At 39.4% G+C, this 26836-nt stretch overlaps 1 protein-coding gene across 1 annotated transcript in view; it reads right to left on the bottom strand.

Moving 5' to 3' along the window:
• LOC118420432 (transmembrane channel-like protein 3) overlaps positions 1–26836 on the bottom strand; it is a 55008-nt gene that overhangs the window by 16533 nt on the left and 11639 nt on the right. Inside the window, exons 2-11 of the mRNA XM_035827224.1 lie at positions 20715–20858; positions 17666–17741; positions 17252–17333; positions 12766–12872; positions 7239–7337; positions 6535–6677; positions 6052–6199; positions 5688–5731; positions 4008–4158; positions 2491–2600 (exon numbers count right to left, since the gene is read on the bottom strand). Coding sequence (XP_035683117.1) covers positions 2491–2600; positions 4008–4158; positions 5688–5731; positions 6052–6199; positions 6535–6677; positions 7239–7337; positions 12766–12872; positions 17252–17333; positions 17666–17741; positions 20715–20858 — 1104 coding nt within the window. The remainder of the gene's footprint in view (positions 1–2490; positions 2601–4007; positions 4159–5687; positions 5732–6051; positions 6200–6534; positions 6678–7238; positions 7338–12765; positions 12873–17251; positions 17334–17665; positions 17742–20714; positions 20859–26836) is intronic.

Here is a 26836-nt window from a genome sequence, read left to right as displayed (position 1 = left end):
GGTTGATATGCAAAAATATCATTCAAATAATCGTACTGTTCGGACTCAATATCAACTAATAAACACCAAGTTTACTAGTTCGTCCTGAAACCTCGTTAATGTCTCTAGAGGACTGATACCACAGTCAGACCTCCATAAGAAAGCATGTTAAAATACACTGAAACAAGGCTTCAGAAAAGTACTAACCCCAATTTCAATCTTAGAAATTTTCCTCCGCCAGACAGCCACAAGGGTCATCTTTGTAACCACTAAAAGAAAACAGGGGGTTAACTCCAAGGAATGCTCGCTGTATGAAAGAAACCTCAACCTAGACCCCAGTTTTCTCCTGATACCACCTATATGACCCAAAAACTAAAATCCTCCGCGCGTCAGCTAAACTACTAAACTGAGCAAATTTCGACCAAAATTGGGACGTTTAGACCCTACCTGTTCCTTCTAACCCCCCAAAAGTCTCCAGGTCGGGTCACAATTTTCAAGGAAAAAGAAGATCTTAAAGGGTTTTAAGTTTTTGTGCCTTCTACTGCGCAACTTAACTGTGATGTCCGCTCTAGAGACATGTTCTCAGACTTGATCGATTGCATGTCCGTACGTTCATGTAGAGATAGAAAGCATTTGCCATCGGGGTATCCAGTACCGACTGCAGCCAGATTAACAATCTATCAAGTTAAGTATCGATGACCCAAAAAAGCCACTCTCGATCTCTAAGGTCAATAGACTTTCAAGCTGCAAATGCCATGATTAAGTCACCAAGGTCATCTTTGTCGTTATACATTACTGAAGAAGATGTAAAACCTGTTTAGATCATCTAACTCCATATTTGGAAACGTTTAAACGACCTGATAGCCCAAGTTTTGTATCGATCATGTCCAATGCCATCTGACAATACTTCTGTAAATTTGTAACATAAATGCATTAGCTTTCGATTTGTTTGTATCTCCTATTTCATTTCTCAGTATCACTATTGTTTTAAACATAATACTAGTTCACCTTTATCCGCCGGGTAACCTATATCCGTTGTGTTTTTAAAAGCAGGGTATTTGGTGTTATCAAGTCGACGGATGGTGGCTTCAAGTAGTTCAACATATTGCAGTTTGAAACCATCGTCTGTCATCTAGATATCTCTAAATGCCCTGTTTTTTAGTACAACGGATATAGGTTACCCTGTGGATAAAGGTCAACTAGCATTACATGACTAGTCTTATATACCTAACGCTATATTTCCTTAGGTCGCTAATGTGAATCATTATGGACGCTATTTGCAGTCTATCGATGTGTGCAGTCCATGATCTACACTCACCATATGGGTACAGCTTCAAATGAATGTACCTCACAGGCAGCTTGTGTAAATCAGACACTTTTAAAAGCATCTCGGGCATTGAGAAAGGCATAAAGCTGCCAGAAGTAGAAATATCACACGAGCATTAAGTAATTTGAGTCTTATCTTTCAGACTCACATGGTAGAACGATTGCACATTAGGTGATGAGTATTGCTTTACTCAGGGGTATCACTTCGACGTTTCGATAAGTCTTGGTATCACGTCCATGTTCCAGTCTTGAAAAACAATGTGAAGAATTGAAGTTGTTTCTTTCAGACTCACATGGTAGAACGATTGCACATTAGGTGATGAGTATTGCTTTACTCAAAGGCATCACTTCGACGTTTCGATAAGTCCTGGTATCACGTCGATGTTCCAGTCTTGTTACACAATGAACAATTGAAATTATTTCTCTCAGACTCACATGGTAGAACGATTGCACATTAGGTGATGAGTATTGCTTTACTCAGGGGTATCACTTCGACGTTTCGATAAGTCTTGATATCACGTCCATGTTCCAGTCTTGTTACACAATGAACAATTGAAATTATTTCTTTGAGACTCACAAGATAGAACGATTGCACATTAGGCGATGCGTATTGCTTTACTCAAGGGTATCACTTCGACGTTTCGATAAGTCTTGGTATCACGTCAATGTTAAAGTCTTGATACACAATGTGAACAGTTATTTCTTAAAACGAATGTCTTGAATCCATACAATGAGAGACTTTGTCCCACATGCCATAATGGCACTGAGAACGAATTCCACTTTATTATGGATTGTCCGACCTACGAAGAAGACCGCTAAAATTGTTATAATCTATTGTATGTAAGTCTGATACTGTACTACCACATGCCAAGACAGAGATATTCAATATGTTATTATCATGTCCTGTTGATACATCTACCTACGTAGGCCAATTCATTTACAACTCCTAGCAGAAACGCTTGTATAATATTAACTAGATTGTTTATGCTGTTATATCAGATAAGATTAGATTAGTTTAGTTGTTAGACTCTCGCAATAGTGCATAGTGCAACTCCCATGTATACACAAATTACCATACATTGTACCTGTTACAACTGTCGCGCAATAGAGTTCTTCTTCTGTTTACAATACAATAACTTTATTGCACAACAATTGTACTAGGTACAAAGCATGGTATTTACATACCTCGCCAGCTGCCACCGCAGCATAGTCCGGGGGTGGTACTTCTCCATCTGACCAATCAGATCGAAGAACACAGGGAATACCATAGTGATGATTGACACTACCATGGAGACCTGCAGCACGGGAGACATAACGATGTCACGTGGGGTCAAGGTTTGTACCAGAACCAACACAGCATGTTATAGGATAGTCTGACTAGTACATCAGTCATCAATAATCTGATACTGTATGGACGAAGATGCCGCCTTTGGTTAGGCCGTGTTGATTTGGTTATATGGATGACAAAGGGAATTCAAAAACTGCGAATAAAAAAGTTTGACCAAAAAAGTTGTCTTCATTATAAAATCTAAGTGGTCAGGAAGGTTGAATAAGTACTAACTGAACACACAAAATATAGTATACGGAACAACAGATTCTTCATTTTTGTTCTTTCACATCTTCTTTGACCTTGGAATATTCTTTGAAATTGATACACGTTTTCCGACATTTACTTTTACAACTGCTTTGTACGATTTAGAGTATGGGTGGTTATAGGAATCGACCATGAATCATGGCACCGTATACACCTCGGGGCGGGTCATTTAATTACCGTTGATTATGTGAACACTACATGAATGCAATATCATATGATACTGTCAAACCTCACCACATTATATCATTATGTATTATTTTCCCTCAGAGAGAGAGTGACAATGCCCTGCCATGAGTGAGTATTCTTTTTCATTATACCAATATGATTACACAATTTGCGGGAAATGGTGAAAATAGATATTTTGCATAATCGGTTGTTACATACAACAATAAACTACGACTGTATCACGATGTGTAGACTGTAAGACTGTATCTCACAATATCTCATTTCACAGACGTTTCATAGCTACAACCCATTGTGAAAGACTTTTAAATTGTGTATGGCGTTTGTTAATTCATTGGGTTGGTTGTTCCGTACCCACAGCCAGGGCTGTCCAACTAGTTATTGCAATCCCGACAACTTTCGTTATCTCGGCGGGCTAGACATACTGACAAAGGCAAAACAGGACCAGAAATTAAGATCTGAATTCAGAACAATCAAACTAATATATGCGTATATAGGCTAAGGGGTAGAGTTTGGGATCTGGCAAAACCAGCTATTCTACCCGTATCAGATTGGCGATATAGAGATCAGAGCCTCTGTAAACAGCATTTTCCAATACAGAGACATCCAACAGCACCAGCAGACCGCCTCCTGTCTGCACTCTGCTATCTCAACCGTCACCATCAGTTCTTGACCGCCCTACTTATAAGTATTGATGAGCCTACCCTTATATATGTGAGATCAGTTTTGAAAACTGAAAGGCCTATTGATGGCTCTGATTGGCTGACAGCTGGTTACGCCCACATGAACTGATGGTGAGATTAGCAGAATACAGACAAGAGGTTTGCTGGCGCCGTTGGATATCTATGCGTAGGAGAATGTGTAAACAGAGACTTTTGTGTGCAACCGTATTTGTAGTTAGAATATATTAGCAATTATCAGTGACCTCGTTCTGTTCCCACCACGAAAGAGACACCGGGTCCATCTTCTCAAACTGCTCGGACCGTTCCACCACCAGCTGGATAGCGTACCCACTCCCCGCCAACAGTGTGACGATCAGGAAGTTAGCCAGTATCCTCAGCAAGATCGAGATGTATCTATAATAATGAAAAAGTTTATTGCAAATTCTTTCCCGTGGGCTAATTACAGGTAACATAAGAGATTCAAACAGTGTAAAAACAATATCACAAGTGTCTACTCTAGTCTAAAGCTAATTCCTGGGTTATTGGGTTCGACTCCTTTTCCGAAGACAGTGTGGAAGACGAAAGATACTGTCTTTTCTATTATGTGTGGGTTTAGTGATGTTAGAATAGAATACATGGTCTGTCTGATTGTATGAGGAATGTAAATTTTTCAGTGTTATCTAGATATCGAAAACATTGAAACTTGTACACACTGAAGAAGATATTTCTCTCATTGTTGCACAGTGAACAGTCAACAATAAAATGACACTCTTCTAGCTTGTTTAAGTTACAATATTCGAATTCTTTGCAGTAAAGGAATGCAGTTATGTCTACCCTTTTTAACATTCAGTTTGTATGAACTAACAAGGAGACTTTTGTATGGATGTTTTCTTTCGAGTGTATGTGATATTTTTCCTCGTGATATCATGTTTTGAATAATAGATGGAGGAGTAATCTGCTGTGATGAAAGTGGCTAAGGCCCCTTTTCACTAGAAGGAGACAGGTTAAGCGTTTGGCGTTGAGCAAGGACAATTGTACTTATACGATCTATGGCTTTATCTTTGTACAATGAATACGATGTAAAAAAAGTATGAAAGACAGCAAAACACACTAACGACAGAAAATGAAATTCGTTAAATTGTTTACAACGATCAGTGATGACTTTAATTTTTATCAATTCTTGAAATCTACATTATATTCGTTAGGTAAAATATATTGCAAATTTGCTATAAATAAAACTCAATTCTACATACAGCGATGAACTTGACAAAGAAGACAAATCTCTCAATGAAAATGTAAGTGTTAAAGTCAGTATAAGGTCACAATTAGTGTCATAAGTGTCATGCCAGGGAAAACATCTTTCTCACTCACTTTTCCTTCTTGCTGGTTATTAGATACGGAAAACGAGAGTACAGGTTAGTAGAGTTAGATGACAGACAGCTATTACATTTGATGAGGTTACAAAACTAAGTGGAGTACACACTAGAAAGATGCGATGATATACAAAATGTTCCGTAAATAGTTTCATCAGGTTGGTAGATCAATTGAACAAAGTCTTCTTCGATACACAACCTTCCTTTAATTCTTCAGTGAACGTTTTGAATTATGCACTGGGTGGATTACGAAACGAATTTTTTTTCAGGTTTCTCCTCTTTGACTATAAAGTTGGATTGCACTGTCTGTCTCACAACACCGATAGTAATTGTTTCATTTTGTACTGATAAAGGCGACAGATGGTCGTTGAAACGTTTCCTGAAGAAATAAAGGAAGGTTGTGTAGCGAAGAAGATATATATATATATAATGTTGTTCATATTATTCAGCACAAATAGTAAATAGCACCATATTATTCTGTTATGCGTTGATATTTGTCATAATAAAAATGTTAACCGGTTAGGAAATATCAGTGTGCAACTGACATTGATTTTCGTCGGACAAGCGTACCTTTTTTCAACACGACATTTTTCTTCCTCCTCTATGATGGCTTCCTAGAGAGATAAACAGACATTATCTAGGTTTAACAAGGATGGCAATGTAGCGCTGCACTCAAGTTAGTAACTTATATTAACAGTGCCACATACACAGCACAGACAGAAGGTAAAGGTAGTCTTTTCGTTTACCTCCCCGGTCGAAGTCAGATACCCATTTTTACACCTGGGTAAAGCGAGAAATGTCGTGTGAAGTGCCTTTCCCAAGGGCATAACGTTGGGGGCACAGTGGGTATCGAACTCGGGACCTCTAGATCCCTAGTCGAACGCTTTATCAGTTACGCCACATGCGACGAAATGTTTAGGTTAAAGTTTCTTACCCTGAGTCCGGTTGTTATCGCAGCAAACTTATTGTCGGCCGTCTCTGATTGGCCAATTAAGGAGTCCCACCCACAGAATACTTTCCAACAGAAGGTGAACTGGTCTTCACCGGTAGATAACTTGCTCTGGCGAGAGTTGTCTGCCATTCTGGGAAGAAGATAAAATGAAGAGTGTGTCTCGAAAGTGGCAAACTGATCTAAATAGACCTTTTTCCAGTTTCGGAGGCCATGTTGGATTTTCCAGAGTCATGCATCAAAACGAGGCTGCAGTTGGGCATTCTCTTATGTAGCATGTATGCCTCAGGAAATCCAACATGGCCGCTGCAACTGGAAAGAGGTCTAATCCTCACCTCTTTTCTACCAACCTCAAAGAAAAGTACCCAACAGGCCATTTTCATTAATGAACAAATTCTAAGGTTCAAAGAAACAAAACAAACAATTGCGCACTGTTTTGACATCTAGTACTTAAAAGACAGCTCTCACTTTCTGAGGATGACTGCAAAACTGTAGACAAAACTCCCGATCCCGACCATGAAGTATGCCAGTGGGAGCTGGTACCCGCCCTTCCCCAAGTACCTTCGGTCACTGTAGTACCCATAGAACAGCACGGAGTGCTTCAGGTAGCCCTGGAGAAAGGCAAAAGAATATTTGTACAACTGGAAAAATAATTCGCAAAGACGTTCGTTCAATTAGAAAGTGCAATCGTTCAATAACAATGTAATTTAAGTAATGGCAAATGCTTCCTTGAACATTAACGACCAAGTTCTGTGAACTCAGAGGTCTCTCAGCTTATACACATTGAGTCGCCAGCACGCTCCATTTCGCATAACAAAGTTAAGATCCTTGATTGAGAGCCGGAATTCTTTGCAAGAGAAGTAAAGTAGGCTGTACATGTGTACATCCGTGTCCACCGTCCATGTGTCGCCCCCCGAACAGAGACGGGGGGCGACACAGGTTATCTGGCATTTACTACCCTCTGTTGTGGCCACGTGTCTCCGACGTCACTTTCCCGAAGCTACAGTAGACAGGTCCATTCCGTGAACAAGGCCGACGGAAAATTTGTGGTAAGTTCCCATCAATTTTGGTGTTGGCTAGTTAAAGTTTAGTTTATCCATAAATGTCATTTACCAACACATATGAACTTTCATGCTGATAATCGCAAAGGGTTGACACAAAATGGGACTCACACCAAAGTCCCAGATAGTAGCGATGTGTTGTGCCCTGTCCATCTCCGGCTCTGGAACGGTTTTCCTGGGTATAGAACCGTATGGGAGGCCCACAATCATCTGTAACGACAGAAATTACATTTTGATGTCTAGATCCAACCTAGAAAATGCTGATGAAAAGAAACTGCTTACATTTTCTTAAATACTTACAATGTATGCAAAGCGCAATGCAAAAAAAAAAATTAGTTTGATTACTATTGCTATGAAGCCACTGTGTAAAATGATGTACATTGACAATGACATCTAATCTCCATATCAACCGACTGCATTTTTGCCAAGAAGTTACGATTCCCCTGCACACTACAATCTAGTTCTACGGTTCCTATGTTTGCTTTCTTTTCTTTATAGTATCCTTCAGGGGTTAAGTGGACGAGCCATATTGAATATCTTCAGCCCTCCGTGTCTTTGTTGGCCTGTCTTTGGGGAGTTTCAGCTAATCGCCACCACTGTTGATATATCCTCTGCGGTTAGAACGATGTAAGCCGAGAGCGCATAAACTGCAGAAGTTCACACTTCATGAATATACTCCACTGAACTTGAAAATTAGCTATTTCCCACGTTCCCTTCACTTATTGTTTGGGGGTTTGTAATGAGATATTGGAAGGTCTCCAAGAGACAGGCTCATAACAATAAAAAATTGAGATGCAGCTATAAGATTGAGACTATATTTCTCTTCATTTAAGACGCAATTTAGGGTGGCTTTTGGTCACTAGCTGACCCTGAAATATTCAATTTGAAACAGAAATTATTGATTTCTTACCATCTAAGTGCCACGGCGATGAACTATATGTTTTCAACAGTGTGCATACTTTAAATTTTGCATGGCCAAAGTAAGGGTTCATATTTCTTAATACCGTGCTCGTAAATTTGACCTATTTTAAGCCCTTTAGAAGCATCTTATAGGTCTGGCAGCACAAAGGCTTCTTAATTGTGTTGTAAGGTGATCGTTTGAGTTGTGGTCCTTTTTGTATTCATGTTGTGGTAATCCATCATCTATCACACATTTGATAGATTACGTTACTTTTCCTTCATCTGATATTTGTGTCCAAACTATGTGGTCGGTAATTTTGTTACAGTCTGAACGTCCTTCTAAATCACTTTCTCTAACGCCGTTTAACAAAATAGACGAGCTCGAGCCTGTCAGTATGTGTGTGTTAACAGCATAACTCAAGAAGCCTTGGATGGATCCTGATGATATTTGATAGGTGGGTAGGGGTCAGAAAAACAAAGGTCAAGTTCGATAATCAACCCCCTAGCATCTTGCTAAAGAACTGCAGTGGAACTTCTTTTTTGATATCTCGTGTTCTGGGTATGCTGTGGTTATGATTTTTGAGTGGTACATAGTCTTAGGGACAGAGAGTGAGTACTGTACGTTTGTACCCCCTAGCGGCTTTTTTTGTAACTGCAGGCGTCGATTTCCTTCCAAACTTTGGACGTATATAACTCAAGAATGTGTTGACGGATTGTCACGATTTTGGGTTGGAAAAATAGTTTGTTTTGTGGGAAAACAACAACTGCAACCCATAACACTTCTAATAAACGACAAAGTATCAATACAATCTATATCCTTTTGTACAGGCATTGACGTTACCTTCCAAACATATTGGACCCTCATACAACATACATAGTCATCGACATGACACTTATGACATAGTGCCTTTGTGTGGTTGCATCTATCTCTTTTAATACATTGTCAGCTGTGTGTCATACATTACAGAGTGTACGTATTACTTTACGATTATCTGTATAGTGTATGCAGAGGAGGATTATTGAACAAAGAGCTAATGTTGCATACAGTCTCTATGATTCACTTCAACAGTCGTAAATTCCTGCACACAGATACAGAAGACCTGACGTTCACGTCTCACGTTGGCGGTTTCTTGACATGTACAGAAATCGTGCGTGTGTTCCATAGGTGATTAACATTGGGCTTTGGAAAATTATTCTTGTGTTTTCGATTAGGGTTCTGATAAAAAAAAGAGTTCATAGGTAGGAATTCTTTTTCTTCCTTTCCTTCCTTTTTTTCTACATTTCATGAGATTCGATCCAAAAATTAAAGTTGAACAACGGGGGTTTGAACATTAGAACACTGATGTCTATAACATTATGTTCTAATTATAGAGATGCACATTGTACAGGTATTTTGGATTGTTCAGTTTGTTTATATCACTTAGAAAGAGAAATGAGGAAAATGTGTTGGAATATGATTGTACAGCGGATAAATCACGCGGATGTAACCGCTTTAAATCTGTATTCCAACTTTTATTACTTAGTTCCCACTCGAACCAATCCTGAGATCTTCCTCCAGTGCACTTGGTCCACCATGGCCCTTTGTATCTCTAAGTATCGTGCAGACTTGTGTCACTACGTAGGTTGTCTAGGTCGGTCACCCTGGGTCTTCCCCTGCCTTTTTTCCTTAAGTAGTACGCTCCCAGTGTACAAGATGGTGTGCAGGGATTTCAGGGTGTCTAACACAATGACCAACCAGTTTCAATCTACGCTGTTGTACTTTTAATGCATTTCAGTTTTACATTGTTAATAACTTTTAATATGACAATTATGACCCGTTGGGTGCCCCAAAAGAAGCCACAATCGGCAGGGTTTGGGTCAGTCTGGAAAAACATGAAACACAACAGTATTTTTCTAGGCCTTGTGGAATGAATCTTTCTTGGATTATTAATGTCTACGAGAGCCCCTGACCACCGATGCGTTCTATCTCTCAGTATACTCCGTACCCACAGCAGTGATAAATACATTCAATCACATGCTTTACGAGTCCCTACGTGGAAGGGAACAGGACCTGAATCTGACATTACAATTTTGTGTAGAAAAGTTTACTGAAAGAACGTGTGTCTTTGTGACAAATTTGTCAACTTCGTAGCTCAAGTACCTGCGTCAGACAATAATACGTGCTCTATTATACTATATTCTTAATAGAATAACAGATAAACTGCATCGGATTTTACAAGAAATAGAGGGATGCACTTTATAGATAATAAAAAGTACATGTTTCTCCACTTCATATAATAAGTAATACGGACAAATCCACGTTTCTAATGCGTTTAGACATATCCTCGATCACAAAACCTATCTTTTGTTTTACATTTCTATTATTGCAACGGACCTAAAAGCCGATCCAACATACTAGACGAAGCAAATAGTATACATACTAGCTTTAGTATACTAATATATCAAGAAGCCCTGTCTGTAAAAACATGCATAAGCTGGCCAACTTTAAAAAAAGATAACAATTTTCCTGAAATTTGGTGTGGTGGTAGAGCCTTGGCGCAAGCTTAAAAGAATGAAAACGTTCTAGGTCTGTGATCATCGGTTGCCATGACAACAATTTGTTCAAAATGGCGGATTTTCACTTAGAAAAGGCCTTAGTCTTGTCAAGGTAAACCATCTGTGCCTTCTGTGACTGTAATATTGTTAATTCTAACATATGCTGTTACCCATATTTTGATAGAAAAATAATGTGTTTTCGTAAATCTTCAAAATAGCGATCAAGATAGAGGTCCTTCACGGGCAAGTTGAGTTTCAATACAGTGATAGTTTTTTGGGGGGCCCTGGTGGCTTTCCTTGGTACCACAGCTGGAATTCCTTTAACTTTTAACAATAATTCTGATTTGTTTTTCGCCTTGTGTTTTTCGCCAAGACTTCGGTCGTTCTATACTCATGAGGAACGTTTAAGAAAAGGTCTCTCTTGGCACAGAGTCTACAACACTTTCCAAACCCGGCCGGGGTATGCGGAAACGAAAAGTAAAAGTGTTCATCAAGGAATATACACAAATTATGCTCATGACTAATTTTGTTTACGTGCTGTGTGTTTTGCTGCCTTTTATATCATTTTTTTGTTGTTTCTGCTTTCTGAAAGCTACCCGGCCGGGCCTCGGGTTGCGAATCCTAAGCCTAACCCAGCATACTGATGTATCCCCAAGAGTGCGAAACATCCAAAGTGGCGACGTTAAGCTAATTACGGTACTTGTTCTCTCCAGTCTTATGTTTCGCCCCTTGGTAATCTCTCTAACGCAGCGCGAATGGATCATATTGTAGCTATTACTCGCGTCATATAACAATAGCCATACTCGGCGCCGTAGGCGGTTTCCAATTTCTTACCACAGAGCCCCCTTGGTGTAGCGGGAGGGGTAAGTGAGATGAATGCGCAATCGTGGCCGTCAATTTTTTTGCGTTAGGCCACAGCAAGTAAATTTTATGGATGACTTCCTCTGCAGACGGCAAAAATAGTGAGATAGGGCGAAAAAAAATGGGTAAAAATACAAGATGGCTAAATTTTCCAAATATACGCAATAAACGTAAAAAAAGAATTGAAGCGACGAAACATGGTATCACAGCCTACAAGGCATTTATTTCTGTATTCGAGACGTGCACAAGTGTAGTAAAGGTGACACTAGTGTGGTAGACTGGTATCCCTTACCAACGTGGCAACAACACTCATAGCTTCCATATTGGGGCCATTTTTACAACTATCTAACCTAATTTTTAGTTTCACTTCTATAACTACAATCATGGCTACCTGGCTAGTGTCACTTCTACACTATGCGTACAACACAACATATTTGCCCATTTAGGTACTTTTTGTCATGTTGACCATTTCCGAAGAAAATAAATCTTGTTTTTTTGGAAATCAGGCGAAAATTAATGCGCGCGCTGATGTCATCCATAAGATTTACTTGCTGTGGCCTTAGATTTATGTTTATGACTCGCCCTTAACGGGGTTCTAACAGCAGATGTCCTGAGCCACTTCACATAAATCTCTCCTGTTAAAACGTTTTCTGTAGCAGCAAATCAGTCTAAAACGCAACAACAACAATGAAGCATTCAACAAAGATTAGCGATACATTGTTGCATGGTAGGTTGTACTACGGACATAAACCATTTGGTGTTAGAAATAGACCTTACGTATTAAAAATGGACGTGTTCAGTCTTTGAGACTTGGGGTACAGAAGCATTACAATCGAAAGAAAAGGTTACGTTAAAGTTACCGCAGCAACTTTTCCATGTACGTAGTGAAATATACTACTTTGATGTTCTCCTTATGCATGAGACCCAGTAGTCTTGGGTTCAAATCTGCTGATATGTCACCGATTCATATGAGGTCATCTGTTTTGCCAATCCTTCCACAAATGTCTTTTTATCATTGGACTTATCAACCTAGCAGCTTTTGGAATTGCAGGGGTATTTTTGTCGGAAACTTTGGAAAAGGAGAGGGTTGATGAATTGTATCATGTACAAAGTCCGTGCAATAAAGTTCATTCATTCATTCATATATAGGAATCTGGATGGTTTACATGATTAGATACAGAAAATCATATCAGGGCCTGATTTGCATACTTAGTGAAGCATGATTCGGAAAATCAAATCAGGCCTTATTTGCATACTTAATGAAGCACGAATGACAAAACGTTACGTGATTTGGCCGGGATAGTTTGTCATCGGGAAGTACATGCTGTTGAAGGGTACGTACCTCCGGAAGAACCACGAATGACATGGTGACGATGGACAGGACGATGTTGATCCAGAACAGCCACCGCAGGAAGATGAAGTAGGACGCCACCACAGAGCCGAAATAACCTGGGGGGCAAGTCAAATGTGCATCAATGGGGCGAAATACCTAATTTCTTGAGATCTTCTTACAAAATCTTGAGACTTGTTGAAAAGATTTCAAGATCCCCATGAAAAATTTCAAGATTGAATAGAAACGTCTCAAGATTTACCACAAAATGTCAAGATTTTTAAAATAAATTTCAAGTTTTTTTTAGTAAATCTCAAGATTCTTTGAATAAATCTCAAGACTTTTTTAATAAATCTCAAGATTTTTCGATTTCTAACAGGGCGTGAAGACTTCAGCTGGGGGTCAATATGATCCATACATTACCAGAGAACTACAGTCATGGCTACCTCCCTAGTGTCACTTCTACAAGTACAACCATTAGGCTACAACACAACATATTTTGGTGATTTGTCGTTATGTTGACCATCTCCAGAGAAGAAAAAAAATCTGAAATCAGGCAAAAATTTATGATGTCATCCATAAGATTTACTTGCTGTGGGCTTAGGACGTTACTCGATTGTTTGAGGTGCCGATTTCCCTTTGTACTACACACTGGTACTGTGCCTCACCTACTTTTCACCGTTTGAAAGCTACTCTAAGTAACCATCTTTTCTTCTCGATCGATTCCCACATATGACAGATGTCGATATTCAAACTAAACCTGAACCTGTATTTTCTGCTATTGTGTTCCCTTTCCATTTACATTAGGAATGTCATAGAACCTGACATGGACAAAACTAGGTTGAATCAGTAACAAAGGGAAATTCACTTCCTTACTGTTATGTCTTGCTGTAATCGTCGCGGTCATACCGATAGTTTACATTACACTGAGGAAATGCATTTTGTCTTTAGGACGTTTACTGGGCGATTTAAGCTGCAAGACAGCACTGGCGTGAAATCTTATTGACACTGAGTACTTGACATTACAAGAGGTGTAAGCCTTTAATTCGCCTTATTACTAGAAAACAGTCCTTTTTCAAGACAACTGTCTCGAATGAGAACAACGTATCAGTATTCTCTATGTATGTCCAGTTATGTCAAATTTCATTAAGGTAAAAAAATACATCCACTGTCTACAGAAACATGCCGTTTTTAATTTCAATGTGTTTGTTATACGTAGAAACGATCCACAAATGCTATCTTGATTGTTCAAACTCGAATGCCAAGGAGTAAATTTCGGTGATTTTGTATTAAATGTAAACACTGTGGAAGACGAAACACATTTTATTTCAAATTGTTCCTTCTACGATCAGGAAAGAAAAGATCTTTATAAAGAGGTCACTAAATTCCTACCAAATTTCCCCGTCTTTACAGACAAAAAGAAAACTACCCTCCTCCTAACATCACAGAACCCCCACATTATAGAAAAGGTGGGATCCTTCGTCTTCCACTGTCTCAGGAAAAAAAGTCGAACCCTACAAGCTTCAGTTTAGAGTTGACTTTTAGACAAGAGTAGACATATCCTATTAGTCCATGGGCCAGGGGTTTTTGGTACCACCGAAAGGGACAAGTGCTATCATGGATTTTTTGTATTAGCAGTGTCCAAAGTTTATTTTAAGCTATGATAAATACTGTTCTACACTATTTCTTTGTCCCTTTTCGTGTCAACTGAATTAGCCATCGGGGTAGGAATTTGCAATGAACTATTAATTGATTAAGTAATTAATAAAATTTAATATGGGGAATACGTTTTCATTAGTAGTTTTCATTGATATCAATCTCCATATTGGAAGAGAACAACGTACATGTCACTCGTCCGGCTTACAATCTAGGGCACACTTCACTTCAATCGCCTTTCCTTTTACTTCTATCGCCGCAAAACTGATTGGCGCTTACATGGACTCATTTAGCAATTGTTCTAATAGACCCCGTAAGAAATCACTCTGTCAAGACTGGAGAGACAACCCATCTGTTTTTAAGATTGATGGATAAAGAAGTAAATTGCTCAATATGAATAAATGAAGCGAACACATGCCTGGCTAGGGATAGGTACCGGTACAGAATTCGAAAATTTAGGTATAGGCACGGTCCAGAGGATCAGGTCCAGGTCCGGACGTGAACCTGGACCTAATTGTTTGTGAATCGGCAATACTCGAAACAATTGTTCATTTCGCCACAAAGGAATCTGTTTGGTTGAGTATTCTATCTTCATGTAAACAACTGCCACTGACCAAGTTTGACTGTAGAAACTTAATAGAAATGACTATCAACTCTCCTCTGTGTTGCTCTTGCTATTTTCTTGGACCAATAAGCCTCAAAACAAGTGAACAGCTGCCGCCGTAGTGCCGGTATAATTTGTTAATTTTCTGATCGGTCCAACATCCGGCCCGCTGAATTTTTTCAGGTCCTTTTTTTCCGGACATGTAAAAAAATGGTTTTCGTTTTGTACCAGTACACCGTACCTACCCCTATGCTGGTCTGCTCCAGGCCTGTAAATATCTCGCCTAGACTGTAGAACTTTGAGTTTACTGACTGTGACCATTGCCAGCCTCAGTCACTGCTGTGTTAGGGGTATGACTCCTTTGAGAAGTCCAATTTCCTACCAGTTCTTTTGATGAGATGTAAGAAAACTTTTCGGCAAATTCGGTATATTCTCTCCTTTTAATCAATAGCTAGTAGTATAGTATGTGCTATATGTCTCGTATCATTGAGCCAAACTTGTTTTGTAAGAGGAACAAAGAGGTCATTTACATCAGCGGTAACAACCATCCCTCAACAGAGGCGGGCTGGGCCGCCATAAAGTTTCTTCGACTTATGATACACTGCTTACCAATCACGTGTTCATCTGCATAACGTGACGTGACAGACGTGGTGGCTTTCTCATTTCCTGACAAAGACTGGATTTAGTCGAAAATTTGGATAAGTCTAACGTTTGTGTTGGAGATTTTCTGTTTCTTGTCAATTTCAAACTACCTAAACTTAAAGTAAAAACATACCTACATGTACCGAGTAATCATACTCTAAAATTCATTGCCTTTTGACATTAAGTCCGAGTGTAAACTGCCCAGTTTTAAACAAGCTATCTTAAACATTGTTACCTAGAACTTTACCTTCGAGCTTTTTAAAATGTTGTAGGTAGACATTGAACTCTTATTCTCAAGACTGTGATTGTTGATAGTCTGATAGTATTGTTGCCCATTTTCTTAAATGTATGCAGTTTAGAATTACTGTGAACCTTGGAAGATTAGCCCAATTGTGCTAAAAGGTTTCTTGATGAATGAAATGAAATGAATTTACAGTTCAACGTTGCTCCAGAACATCTCCTATAATGTCATTTATTTTTACTTGGGCGCCAGTATTATTGCTTTTGCATTTGATAAATAGGAGTGTTTTTATTCTAAGGAAACAAACCAAAAAGGATTTGGTCCACCTTTGTATGTCTCTAAGTAAAGGCTAGATCAAAACAGACACCACTTTGATCTTTTGCTTGGTAAGTCAATCCTATGTACTAACCATATGTGTTTTATGCGTTTAATTGTACCCTGGAGTGCACCTAACAGTACTACAGATTTGTCGTTTATAGTTGTGCTTTTTATAGCGGTCAGTTCTTGAACCCATCAATATTGATGCGCTAATAGTAAAAGCAAAAAGGTGCATGAGACCCCACCACCGTTACGACCTACAGTCGTGACACCAATCTGCATAATTCAGTCTGACTCCGGTTTTCATCGATCCACTGTGACCTGTGTGGTTTATGCGGATGAAGGTTAGAACAGGCCGAGATGGTGTCTATAGTAGGTTAAGATCTAACTTATTTATCAGTAATCATATCAGACATAGTACGGCCACAGCAAATGAATTTTATGGATGACATCCGCACGCTCATTAATTTTCGCCTGAATCCAGAAGAAAAAACAAGAATATTTCTTCTTCGGAGATGGTCAACATGAACAGATAGTATCAAAATGATAGTATCAATATGTTGTGTTGTAGGCTAATGAGTGTACTTGTTGAAGTAACACTAGCGAGCTAGCCATAACTGTAGTTGCAAGAAGTGACACTACTTGGAAAATTGTCAAACACGCACCGCTATGCAAGTCATGAGCGTATTTTGCCAACTTGATACGTGCTACCATTCTACCACACTGGTGTCACTTTTACTCACTCTTTCGATTCTTGGACGCAGGAATAAATGCCTTGTTGCCTGTGCTACCACGTATTGTTCCTTTGATTCTTCTTACAACGGTCATGGTTTCAATTTTGAAAATTTAGCCATGTCGTTTCCTAATCTTTCGCCCTATCTCACTATTTTTGCAATCTGCAAAGGATGCCATCCATAAAATTTACTTGCTGTGGCCTAACATGCGATCCCATTTAGAACCATATGACAGAAAAGGCAATACATGATAGTACTAAACGCGTACCCTATAAATTGATCTCGACAGTTAACGTTACTTACTTTCTATCATTTTGATCCGAGTTTCCCATGGTATGAAAAACGCTGCAAAGTTGGCCAGTTCCCTCTTCACTTTCCTCCATATCTAAAATTAAAAGCAACAATATACTGCATAAAACATGAATATTCATCTGACTTACATGTAGCAAATAATTTTGTATATTTCATGAAGCACTTAAAAGTATTTAACGACGTGATGAGTTGTTATCTTACATACACAGATATGAGTATGAGTATGTTGGGACTTACATTGCTACCTTTTTCCTAAGTTATGTGTGTAGTTCCCAATTACTGTATGTTGTCAGTTTCTGTATGTGTCCAGAGACTCCTGAAAAGCAGGTATCCTAAGTGATGTTACAAAATAAAATAAATGAAATGTTATGCCGTATTCCCAAAGTACCAAATCGCTGTACATACCCTTTGTGTCGCTTCCTGGTAGCCCCTTTTCTTGGACAGTTTGCCTTCGTACCTAGATAGATAGTCCTGCGCCATCCTGTAGTGTAATAATTGAAATAAGACATTTAACCCGAACAATAAAAAATTTACCGCACGTACGTTAACGAATAAACGAAAATTTGGAACAGGGCATAGAGGTCACTGGAGAGTCACTTCAAAATATGTATAGCCATTGCTTTGATTATTTGGAATCCCAGCTTGTAAAGATATGATTGAAAATGATAATTTGATATCAAGATGTGTCCTGGAATAGGACACAATTCACTGCGAAGAAGTATTACACCAACGCCTATTTCGAGGTCTATAAAAAAAATAAAAAGATCCATTTCTAGGTCTGTACAGTGTTGTAGTGACGGAAACATGAAGATACTACATTATAAAGGTAATGTTATTATTTTAATGACATTGGACCTTGTACGATGGGACAGGGACAAGACAAACTCTACAGCGAAGTATTCATACAACGCTAGCCATTTCTACTAACACTTTCAATGTGTCCTACAGTTCTGTGAGTATCCTTCTTTGATACGTCGATGTAGGTTAGACATCCGGGTAGTATAGATACGCCAAAAAGACAGTTACTCAAGCAACTGGATATGGTTTTGAAAACGGTCAGACGTTTCAGATAGTGACCACAATCTCTTTCGTCAGTGACACTGAAGAGATCAGGAAGAAACTTAGTTTTTACATATATCCTGACAATGAATCCAAAAGAGCTGAAGACAATTTTAGATGCCCAAAAGGAAACAAGGCAATACAAAGCCAAGATGATGACAAATATTCACTGACTCTCTGAAACTCCTAACCGTTTTCAAAATCATATCCAGTTACTTGTCAAACGTAACTGCTTTTTTAACCTCCCTTGATGTTTTGGAGTATCAAAATCAATCACACAAGTTTTTCAGTCTGACTAAAAGGACTGAAACTTAAACTAGGTCAGGTCGTCGGGTTGTACATGTAGAATGATTAAACTCGTATATCGCCGCACGTGCTTCATTGTGGAAACGAAAATCGATAACATGGAGACGGTGGACCTGATGAAAAAGGAGCCAAACAAATACACATTTTATAAAACCCCGGTTCCAGTACTCAGTTGCCCACGGGTGTATATTGACTGGTTTCATGTGGCATTTCTGTTGTAATGAAAATGGGGGAGTAGTGGGCAAATTTAGAGTCTAAATTACAGTTACCAATTCGTCGAGGTGAATAAATGAAAAGCCACCCTGAAAAACTGCTCCCGGCAAACGACTGTGAACAGTGTACATGTCAATCACAAGAGCGAGGAAAGTACAATGGATAATGTATTCATAAACTATATAGAATACATCAAACTGGAGAAGGTCTCACAATGTTGCTGTTTTTAAATCAGGCTAAAATCAATGCTCGCGCTGATACGAGTTACTTGCTGTGGCCTTATGTATAAGAGTTTCCAGCTGTTTTATCTATCATTAAGCCACACTAAATTTCTTTGTTGCTCCTCTTTTTAATTTAGACCCAGAAGGTCGAAAAGAATAAAAGGATTTTTTTTAAAGGTCTGGGGTGAAAATATACGGATTCAGTAACACAAAAAAGAACAGCCAGAAGAGTTTAGTGGCATGTTTTATACAATCAATCTCTTCCTTTGATTTATCACTAAAATTCTGGATAAAAGGCATTGTTTTTAGACTGAAATTATGTGTATGTGGCTCTGATAGGCAATATTTAAAGATAGCAAGTTTTGACCTAGTTCTCTCAACTCTCGCGAGAACTGGCATGAGTCACTCCGTGATCAAGATGGACTGATAGCCATCGAAAATCTGGAGGTACGTGTGTTTACCTTTAAAAAGTCACTGCTTGATGAAAATTCTATTAACTGTGTACATACGTGACCGATTAATCTCTTCAGCGAAAAACTGTATTATTTTTTTCGGGACTAATTTTTTCCTTGAAAATGAAAAAAAATGGACAGGCGAATCCGAGAAGCAACAGATAAAATTGGTATGGCTTAAACCAACTTGACCTTGGATTTCTTTTCATTCATACAATAAAACTAGTCAAGATATAAAACCGTACCAAGTTTTAGAACAGAAGTCCAAATGGTTCCTGAGATATGGCCAACTTTGCACTTCGGCGCGTAGCACAGGTGTCGGCCCTGTACAGGGACTACTAGTATCTGAGGGGCCGCTAATTGGTCTCATTATCTCAAAACATTTAATATTCTGGTTGACTTTTTCTTCTACAAGAAGCTTGCCAGACCACATTCTACCGTTCTGGGTGATTTGGGTTGGGGGTTAGTCTTTTTTAGGGCGGAAAAGGGGGGGGGGGCGAGTGGGCTTTAGACCGCACTAAGTCCTATACTTAAGCATAGGGAGCGGTCTTGGTGGCCGTTGCCATGGTAACGGCGGGTCTGACGGTAACAAAAGTGTTATAGTTCAAGTCAGCCGAGGTCAATCCCTAACATATCTGTGGAATTTGATGTGATTGTCCGTCCCTGGGGAATTCACGCTGTGGATGAAGGTCTCAGAACACAGTTTTTCGGGTATGGGGATTTACATGGTTAAGGACCCCAAAGTGAGGTGGTTCGACGACTCAAAACCTATAGTAAGGTGCAGATACAATTTACAAGAATCTAGTATGTTGAAGTTGAGGGTACAACCTACAATGAGCATAGATTTGCCGGCTCGTTTTTCTATAACAGACACTTTGATTTGACCCCCGGCGGAGGTCATGGAACTGCAGGAGACGAACAGGAAGTGCCGGTAACAGTATCAAGGCGCAAATCCACGCCGGCCGAAGAAGCAACGTAATCCAACTTATACAGTATCAATACCGATGTATTCCTCTACCATTCACCACAGATTCCACCTCGCTGTTGTACACGCAAGAATAACTACGGCTTTTGCAAGTACTGCGGGGCACTATTTTCTAACGAACTACTTTTGGGGACGGGGGTCGCGTATAAATACTGTGTTATGAGACCTTAACGTTCATCGACGTGGCTAGGATGAATAGCTGGATCAAGATTTAATACCTTAGACAACGGATCTTCTTCTTCATTCTCCACGGCTGTTTCCTTATAGAGGAGATGATCTCTTTCTGTCTCTCTATGTTGATGAGGATCTGCTCTTCTGTCGCGTCCTCGTCATCAGTAGGCATGAGGATGTCGTCATCATCTCTGTGAAAATGATATACCAAATTTTCATAAAACTATTTCACAAAATTTACATTAGATCTGTATCTATTTGTGTATAGCCGGTATAACCGTCATTCGACGTAACACACTAGCTCCGCTGCAGCAGCTGGTTATATTAAACTGAACGACTTATCACACCTAACTTTTGCACATCTATCTGCAAGCGTTCTTTAAAACTAGCCAGAGAAGATGCCCCTAATGTACTTGATGATAACAAATTCCACTCTACGATAGTTCTGGGAAAGTACGAATTTTTGAACACATCAATCCTTGGTTGGTAACTCTGGTACTTGAATGTTTGACTGTTTCTTGTTCTTTTTTGATCTGGTGTAAGATACTTATTAGTCGGTACGTCCACCAGTTTATTGGTCATTTTCTGCATCATGCAAAGTCTGCATCATGCAAAATCATATTTAGTGTCTATGGTGTCATCATTTGGTGCAGAACTGTTATGTGAAACACAGCATGTTCAAAAACCTCCATCATACACAATGTGATTTTACTTCCTTCTCTGTGCGCTCATCAATTTTCGTTCTAAAGAAGCAAGTAACCATGGTTGAACACACTATATGCATGTAACGATATGCAACGGTGTGTTGTTGAGTACTAAGCTAAGAGCCAATTTCGTGCTCAAGTATTCAAGACATGTACCGTAACCGTTCCCCGCAAAACCTAGCGTTAAAAGTGCATTTCGTGTTTTGATGAAACACATAGTCTGTCCGTTGAGTTGACTAAAGCATTAAATTAGACAAGAGTTTCTACCGCCCACGCTTAACTCAAACAAACGGAGATATTTTCGTTTTAAGCTTGCCTCCTGGGAGCTCTATATACTTTAGAGACAGCACTGTGCATTAAGGGGGGACCTGTGGAAGGAACCCATTATCCTATCATTTGTCGCTTTGCAATCTTTGTATAAATTGGATTCCGCCGCGCTTGGGCGACATAGCAACAAATTTAGGGCAAACCTTCCACTGGCGACTTCAAGGTCTGTCGAACTTTATCAGTGCGTCTGGGATTATTTGGGAGAAGCATGTTTCGTTACCGCGCTATCATGTCTATTTTGTGTACATTATATCAAGCTTTGGGCAACTTAAGAATATGATCAGAAAACGTTGCTGAGTGTTGTAGAACACTGTATGTTCTGGTGATATCTATTATCAGTTTTTATCACTACTATATGTATGTTCTAGTGATATCAATTTTCACTGTATGTTCTGGCGATATCAATTATCACTGTATGTTCTGGTGATATCAACTATCACTGTATGTTCTGATGATATCAATTATCACTGTATGTTCTGGTGATATCAATTATCACTGTATGTTCTGGTGATAGCGATTATCACTGTATGTTCTGGTGATATCAATTATCACTGTATGTTCTGGTGATAGCGATTATCACTGTATGTTCTGGTGATAGCGATTATCACTGTATGTTCTGGTGATATCAATTATCACTGTATGTACTGATGATATTAATTATCACTGTATGTTCTGGTGATATCAATTATCACTGTATGTTCTGGTGATAGCGATTATCACTTTATGTTCTGGTGATATCAATTATCACTGTATGTTCTGGTGATATCAATTATCACTGTATGTACTGATGATATCAATTATCACTGTATGTACTGATGATATCAATTATCACTGTATGTTCTGGTGATAGCGATTATCACTGTATGTTCTGGGGATAGCGATTATCACTGTATGTTCTGATGATATCAATTATCACTGTATGTTCTGGTGATATCAATTATCACTGTATGTACTGATGATATCAATTATCACTGTATGTTCTGGTGATAGCGATTATCACTGTATGTTCTGATGATATCAATTATCACTGTATGTTCTGGTGATTGCGATTATCACTGTATGTTCTGGTGATATCAATTATCACTGTATGTTCTGATGATATCAATTATCACTGTATGTTCTGGTGATAGCGATTATCACTGTATGTTCTGGTGATATCAATTATCACTGTATGTTCTGGTGATAGCGATTATCACTGTATGTTCTGGTGATATCAATTATCACTGTATGTTCTGGTGATAGCGATTATCACTGTATGTTCTGGTGATAGCGATTATCACTGTATGTTCTGGTGATATCAATTATCACTGTATGTTCTGATGATATCAATTATCACTGTATGTTCTGGTGATAGCAATTATCACTGTATGTTCTGGTGATAGCGATTATCACTGTATGTTCTGGTGATATCAATTATCACTGTATGTACTGATGATATTAATCATCACTGTATGTTCTGGTGATATCAATTAACACTGTTTGTTCTGGTGATAGCGATTATCACTGTATGTACTGATGATATTAATCATCACTGTATGTTCTGGTGATATCAATTAACACTGTTTGTTCTGGTGATAGCGATTATCACTGTATGTTCTGGTGATAGCGATTATCACTGTATGTTCTGATGATATCAATTATCACTGTATGTTCTGGTGATAGCGATTATCACTGTATGTTCTGGTGATATCAATTATCACTGTATGTTCTGGTGATAGCGATTATCACTGTATGTTCTGGTGATATCAATTATCACTGTATGTTCTGATGATATCAATTATCACTGTATGTACTGATGATATCAATCATCACTGTATGTTCTGGTGATATCAATTATCACTGTATGTTCTGGTGATATCAATTATCACTGTATGTTCTGGTGATATCAATTATCACTGTATGTTCTAGTATAAAACAGATTTAATTAAGAAGGTACAAAACAGATTAACTTCGGAAGGAATCTTTTAACATTTTCTTTTCACCTGCAGCTGGACAAAGGCGAAGGCAATGTTGCTATGGGCTGTAAGTTATAACAACGCCACATACAAGGAACATAATATTCGATACATAAATTTAGAATAATCAAAGGGCGCCCCAGACAGATGCCAGTTGACCAAAAGTTGTTAAGAACACGGGATGTCATATCGTGTTGGCAGGCACAAATACACACACATGCACACACACACCCGCACACATACACACAGCCACACACGCACGCACACACATACACCACACACACACACACACAGCCACACATGCAAGCACACACACACACACACACATACACACACACACACACACACACACACACACACACACACACACATACACATACACACACACACATACACACACACACACACTCACACACGCCTACACACAGATGTTAACGTCTTCTAATTACCTGCATGTATGCAGGTATGGTTTTCACAGGCGTGGGAAAATTTGGAAGCTGGGGATTTAGGGCGCTGTATCTCAAGAACGAATGGTGCGAGCACAACGATTTTTGGTACGTGGGTTGGGGGTGGTAGCATGACACTCAGGTTTGATTTTGGGCCTCCTGGTGCTTGAACTTGACATTGCAGGTGGCATTTTTGGCGTTTTGGGGGCACTTTTGGCGCTGTGTGTCCGGAACGATACGCGTCATTGCGACGATTTTTGGTGCATGGGTGGGAAGTTGTTGCCTGTTGCCTAGGATTGACTTTGGGCCTTGTCGCGTTTGAACTTGACGCGGCAGGTCGAATTTTGTGTCCGGGAGGGGTATTTCCGGAGTTATATCTTCTGAACGGTTGGTGCGGGCGCGATGATATTTGGCACATGTGTTGGCGGTGGCTGAATAATTCTCAATTTTGATTTTGACGCCCTTGGTGCTTGAACTTGACATTCCAGGTTACCTTTTGTGCGGGCACTGCGCGTGCGCTGTATCTCCGGAACGCAAGGTGCCGTCGTGTTGCTATTTGTTTCGTGGGTTGTTGCTGGTGTCCTGGTGGTCAGGTTTGATTTTGGGCCTCCTAGTGCTTGAACTTGATACTGTAGGTTGACCCTGTTTTTGTGTGGTTGGGGCATCCCCCAATATCTGCTTGGTTTGGTTGGGTTTGGGTTGATTGATAGGTCTTTAAGCTTAGGTGTAGAATTGTCATCTGTCACCTGGCTTCTGCCACTTTCAATGTATCAGGTTACTTTGTATCAACAGTGTCTGACCTGCCAGATGACATACCTAGTCTAGTATCTGTTGCTGTATTTGTTATGTACAGTTTGAGTTTGCTACTTAGTCCGACTTTGTGGTGTTTTGAGAGCTGTGTAGTACTGAGTTTAAAGTTCTGGTACAAGTTCCTTTACCCTGTGTGGCAATCAGCAGAAGATACAACTTTCTAAAGTGGAGAAGAAATGTATAGAGCTTGAGTGTTAGAGAAAGGTATGTGTATGATGTTTCCTTCTTGCTGTTTCTTTGGGGTTGCCATTTCCGTATTGTATGCAGGTAATTTGTAGTTTGGGGCTAGTCATATTCGCTTGACTTTTGGGCCTGCTTAATCTATAGTACGGGCAGGGTTAAGTGGTAGAGGCTTTGTTCTGTTTTAGATTTAGTATCGTTTGTTGCATTTTGTCACTGCAAAAATATGATGAAATTGTTTTCCCCCTCTAAGCAACTGCTCATTGATTTTGTGGGATGTTTGCTGGGTGTTCACTCTGACTACAACAGCTTTCTGAACTTTTTAAAGCAGCAGCAGCTTGCCATCTATGAATGGGATTGAAAAGGACATTTTGAATAGTAAATTCTGCTGTTAAATTTGGCTTAGGTACTTCAAGAGATTTAGGTTTTAGTTGGACGGATTGAATAAAATATCATGACAACCTGGGGACTAACTGTTGCTGCTGGATGGGGGCTACCACTATTCATATTGTCTATGGAACTACTGTAAAAATATAATTGGTCAAATTATGCAAATAACCTTCCAGTGCCAAGTCATATGTGACAGAATTACTACATGGGCCATCTGAGACAAAAAAAGGTAGGAAAAGTCGTCTCAACAACTTCAAGGTACTGTGGTTGGTTACCTGCTTAAGAAATCCAAAATAAGTAATGTTCATCCATGCCCAAGCTTACACATTCCCAAAATGGAATTTCAGACTTTGGCATGGTGCAGTCAAACCAACAAGGTAAAAATCTCACTTTTCCAACCACGCAACCACGGACGAAAAGGAAAAAAAATAAACAATAGGTCGACAGACACCCAATACATTTCATGCAGGCCTGAGGTCTACGAACTCTTGTTCTGTACAGTATTGTTCAATCAGATTACGGTTGTCACAATTCAGACACCTTAGTTACCAACGCACCTTTTCTTGTGATGCCACCTCTGTGTCTATTCTAGACCCCTTAAGGTTTCCCCTTGGTTCTCCTAGGAGACATACCAATTGGCTTTTATAGGGCTATTCAGTTCACACGCATTTTATTTATTAAATTGTTTATTCCCCAAGTCATTTATGTATCTACTTACAATAGTCCTGGGATTCACGGATAATGTTTACGAGTTCAATTTAACTACTTATTCGGATATCCAACATACAGAGGGAGAATTTATATTCATTATTCATAGAGATATTCGAAACGCCAGGTGATGAAATATGATTATTGAGAAGTGCTCTTCGGTCTATTTAAGTATTTCAAGGTGAGTTGATATTCTTAAGGCGCCATCCCCGTCTCGGAGGCCTAGGCAGGTGTGTTTTCTTTATCTTCCCCCTGACGAAGCTTGAAGTCCACGAACAAAAGACGCACGCACGAATTAATGAGCCGGTTTAAACAGCTTGCGTGTTACAAGCATCGTTTGACTTGAAAAGCATTAAAACTCGCAGCCAAGCTGTTGAAATAGGATTCATTAAATGAGGTGACTTTGCAAAGGGTTTCTGCTTCTAGAATTACATCGTGAAAGATCCGACCTAATTCAGTCTGTACCTTTGCTACATTATGTACTGTAAATACATTTAAGTTCGCGGGGATTTAATTTCAAGGTAGCGGGAAAATGACTTTTCGCGATGGTCTTAATTTCGAGGTAGCACCATGCACTGTAGTCGCCGTGGAAAATGTTCGCGGCGGTTTTAAGTTCGCGGTGAAGCAGCCACCGCGAAATCCGCGAACA

This window comes from Branchiostoma floridae, chromosome 8 (assembly GCF_000003815.2).
Source record: "Branchiostoma floridae strain S238N-H82 chromosome 8, Bfl_VNyyK, whole genome shotgun sequence".
Classification (NCBI taxonomy): Eukaryota; Metazoa; Chordata; class Leptocardii; order Amphioxiformes; family Branchiostomatidae; genus Branchiostoma; species Branchiostoma floridae.
Note: the sequence above shows the minus strand (reverse complement) of the source record. Positions and strands in the feature narration are given on the sequence as shown.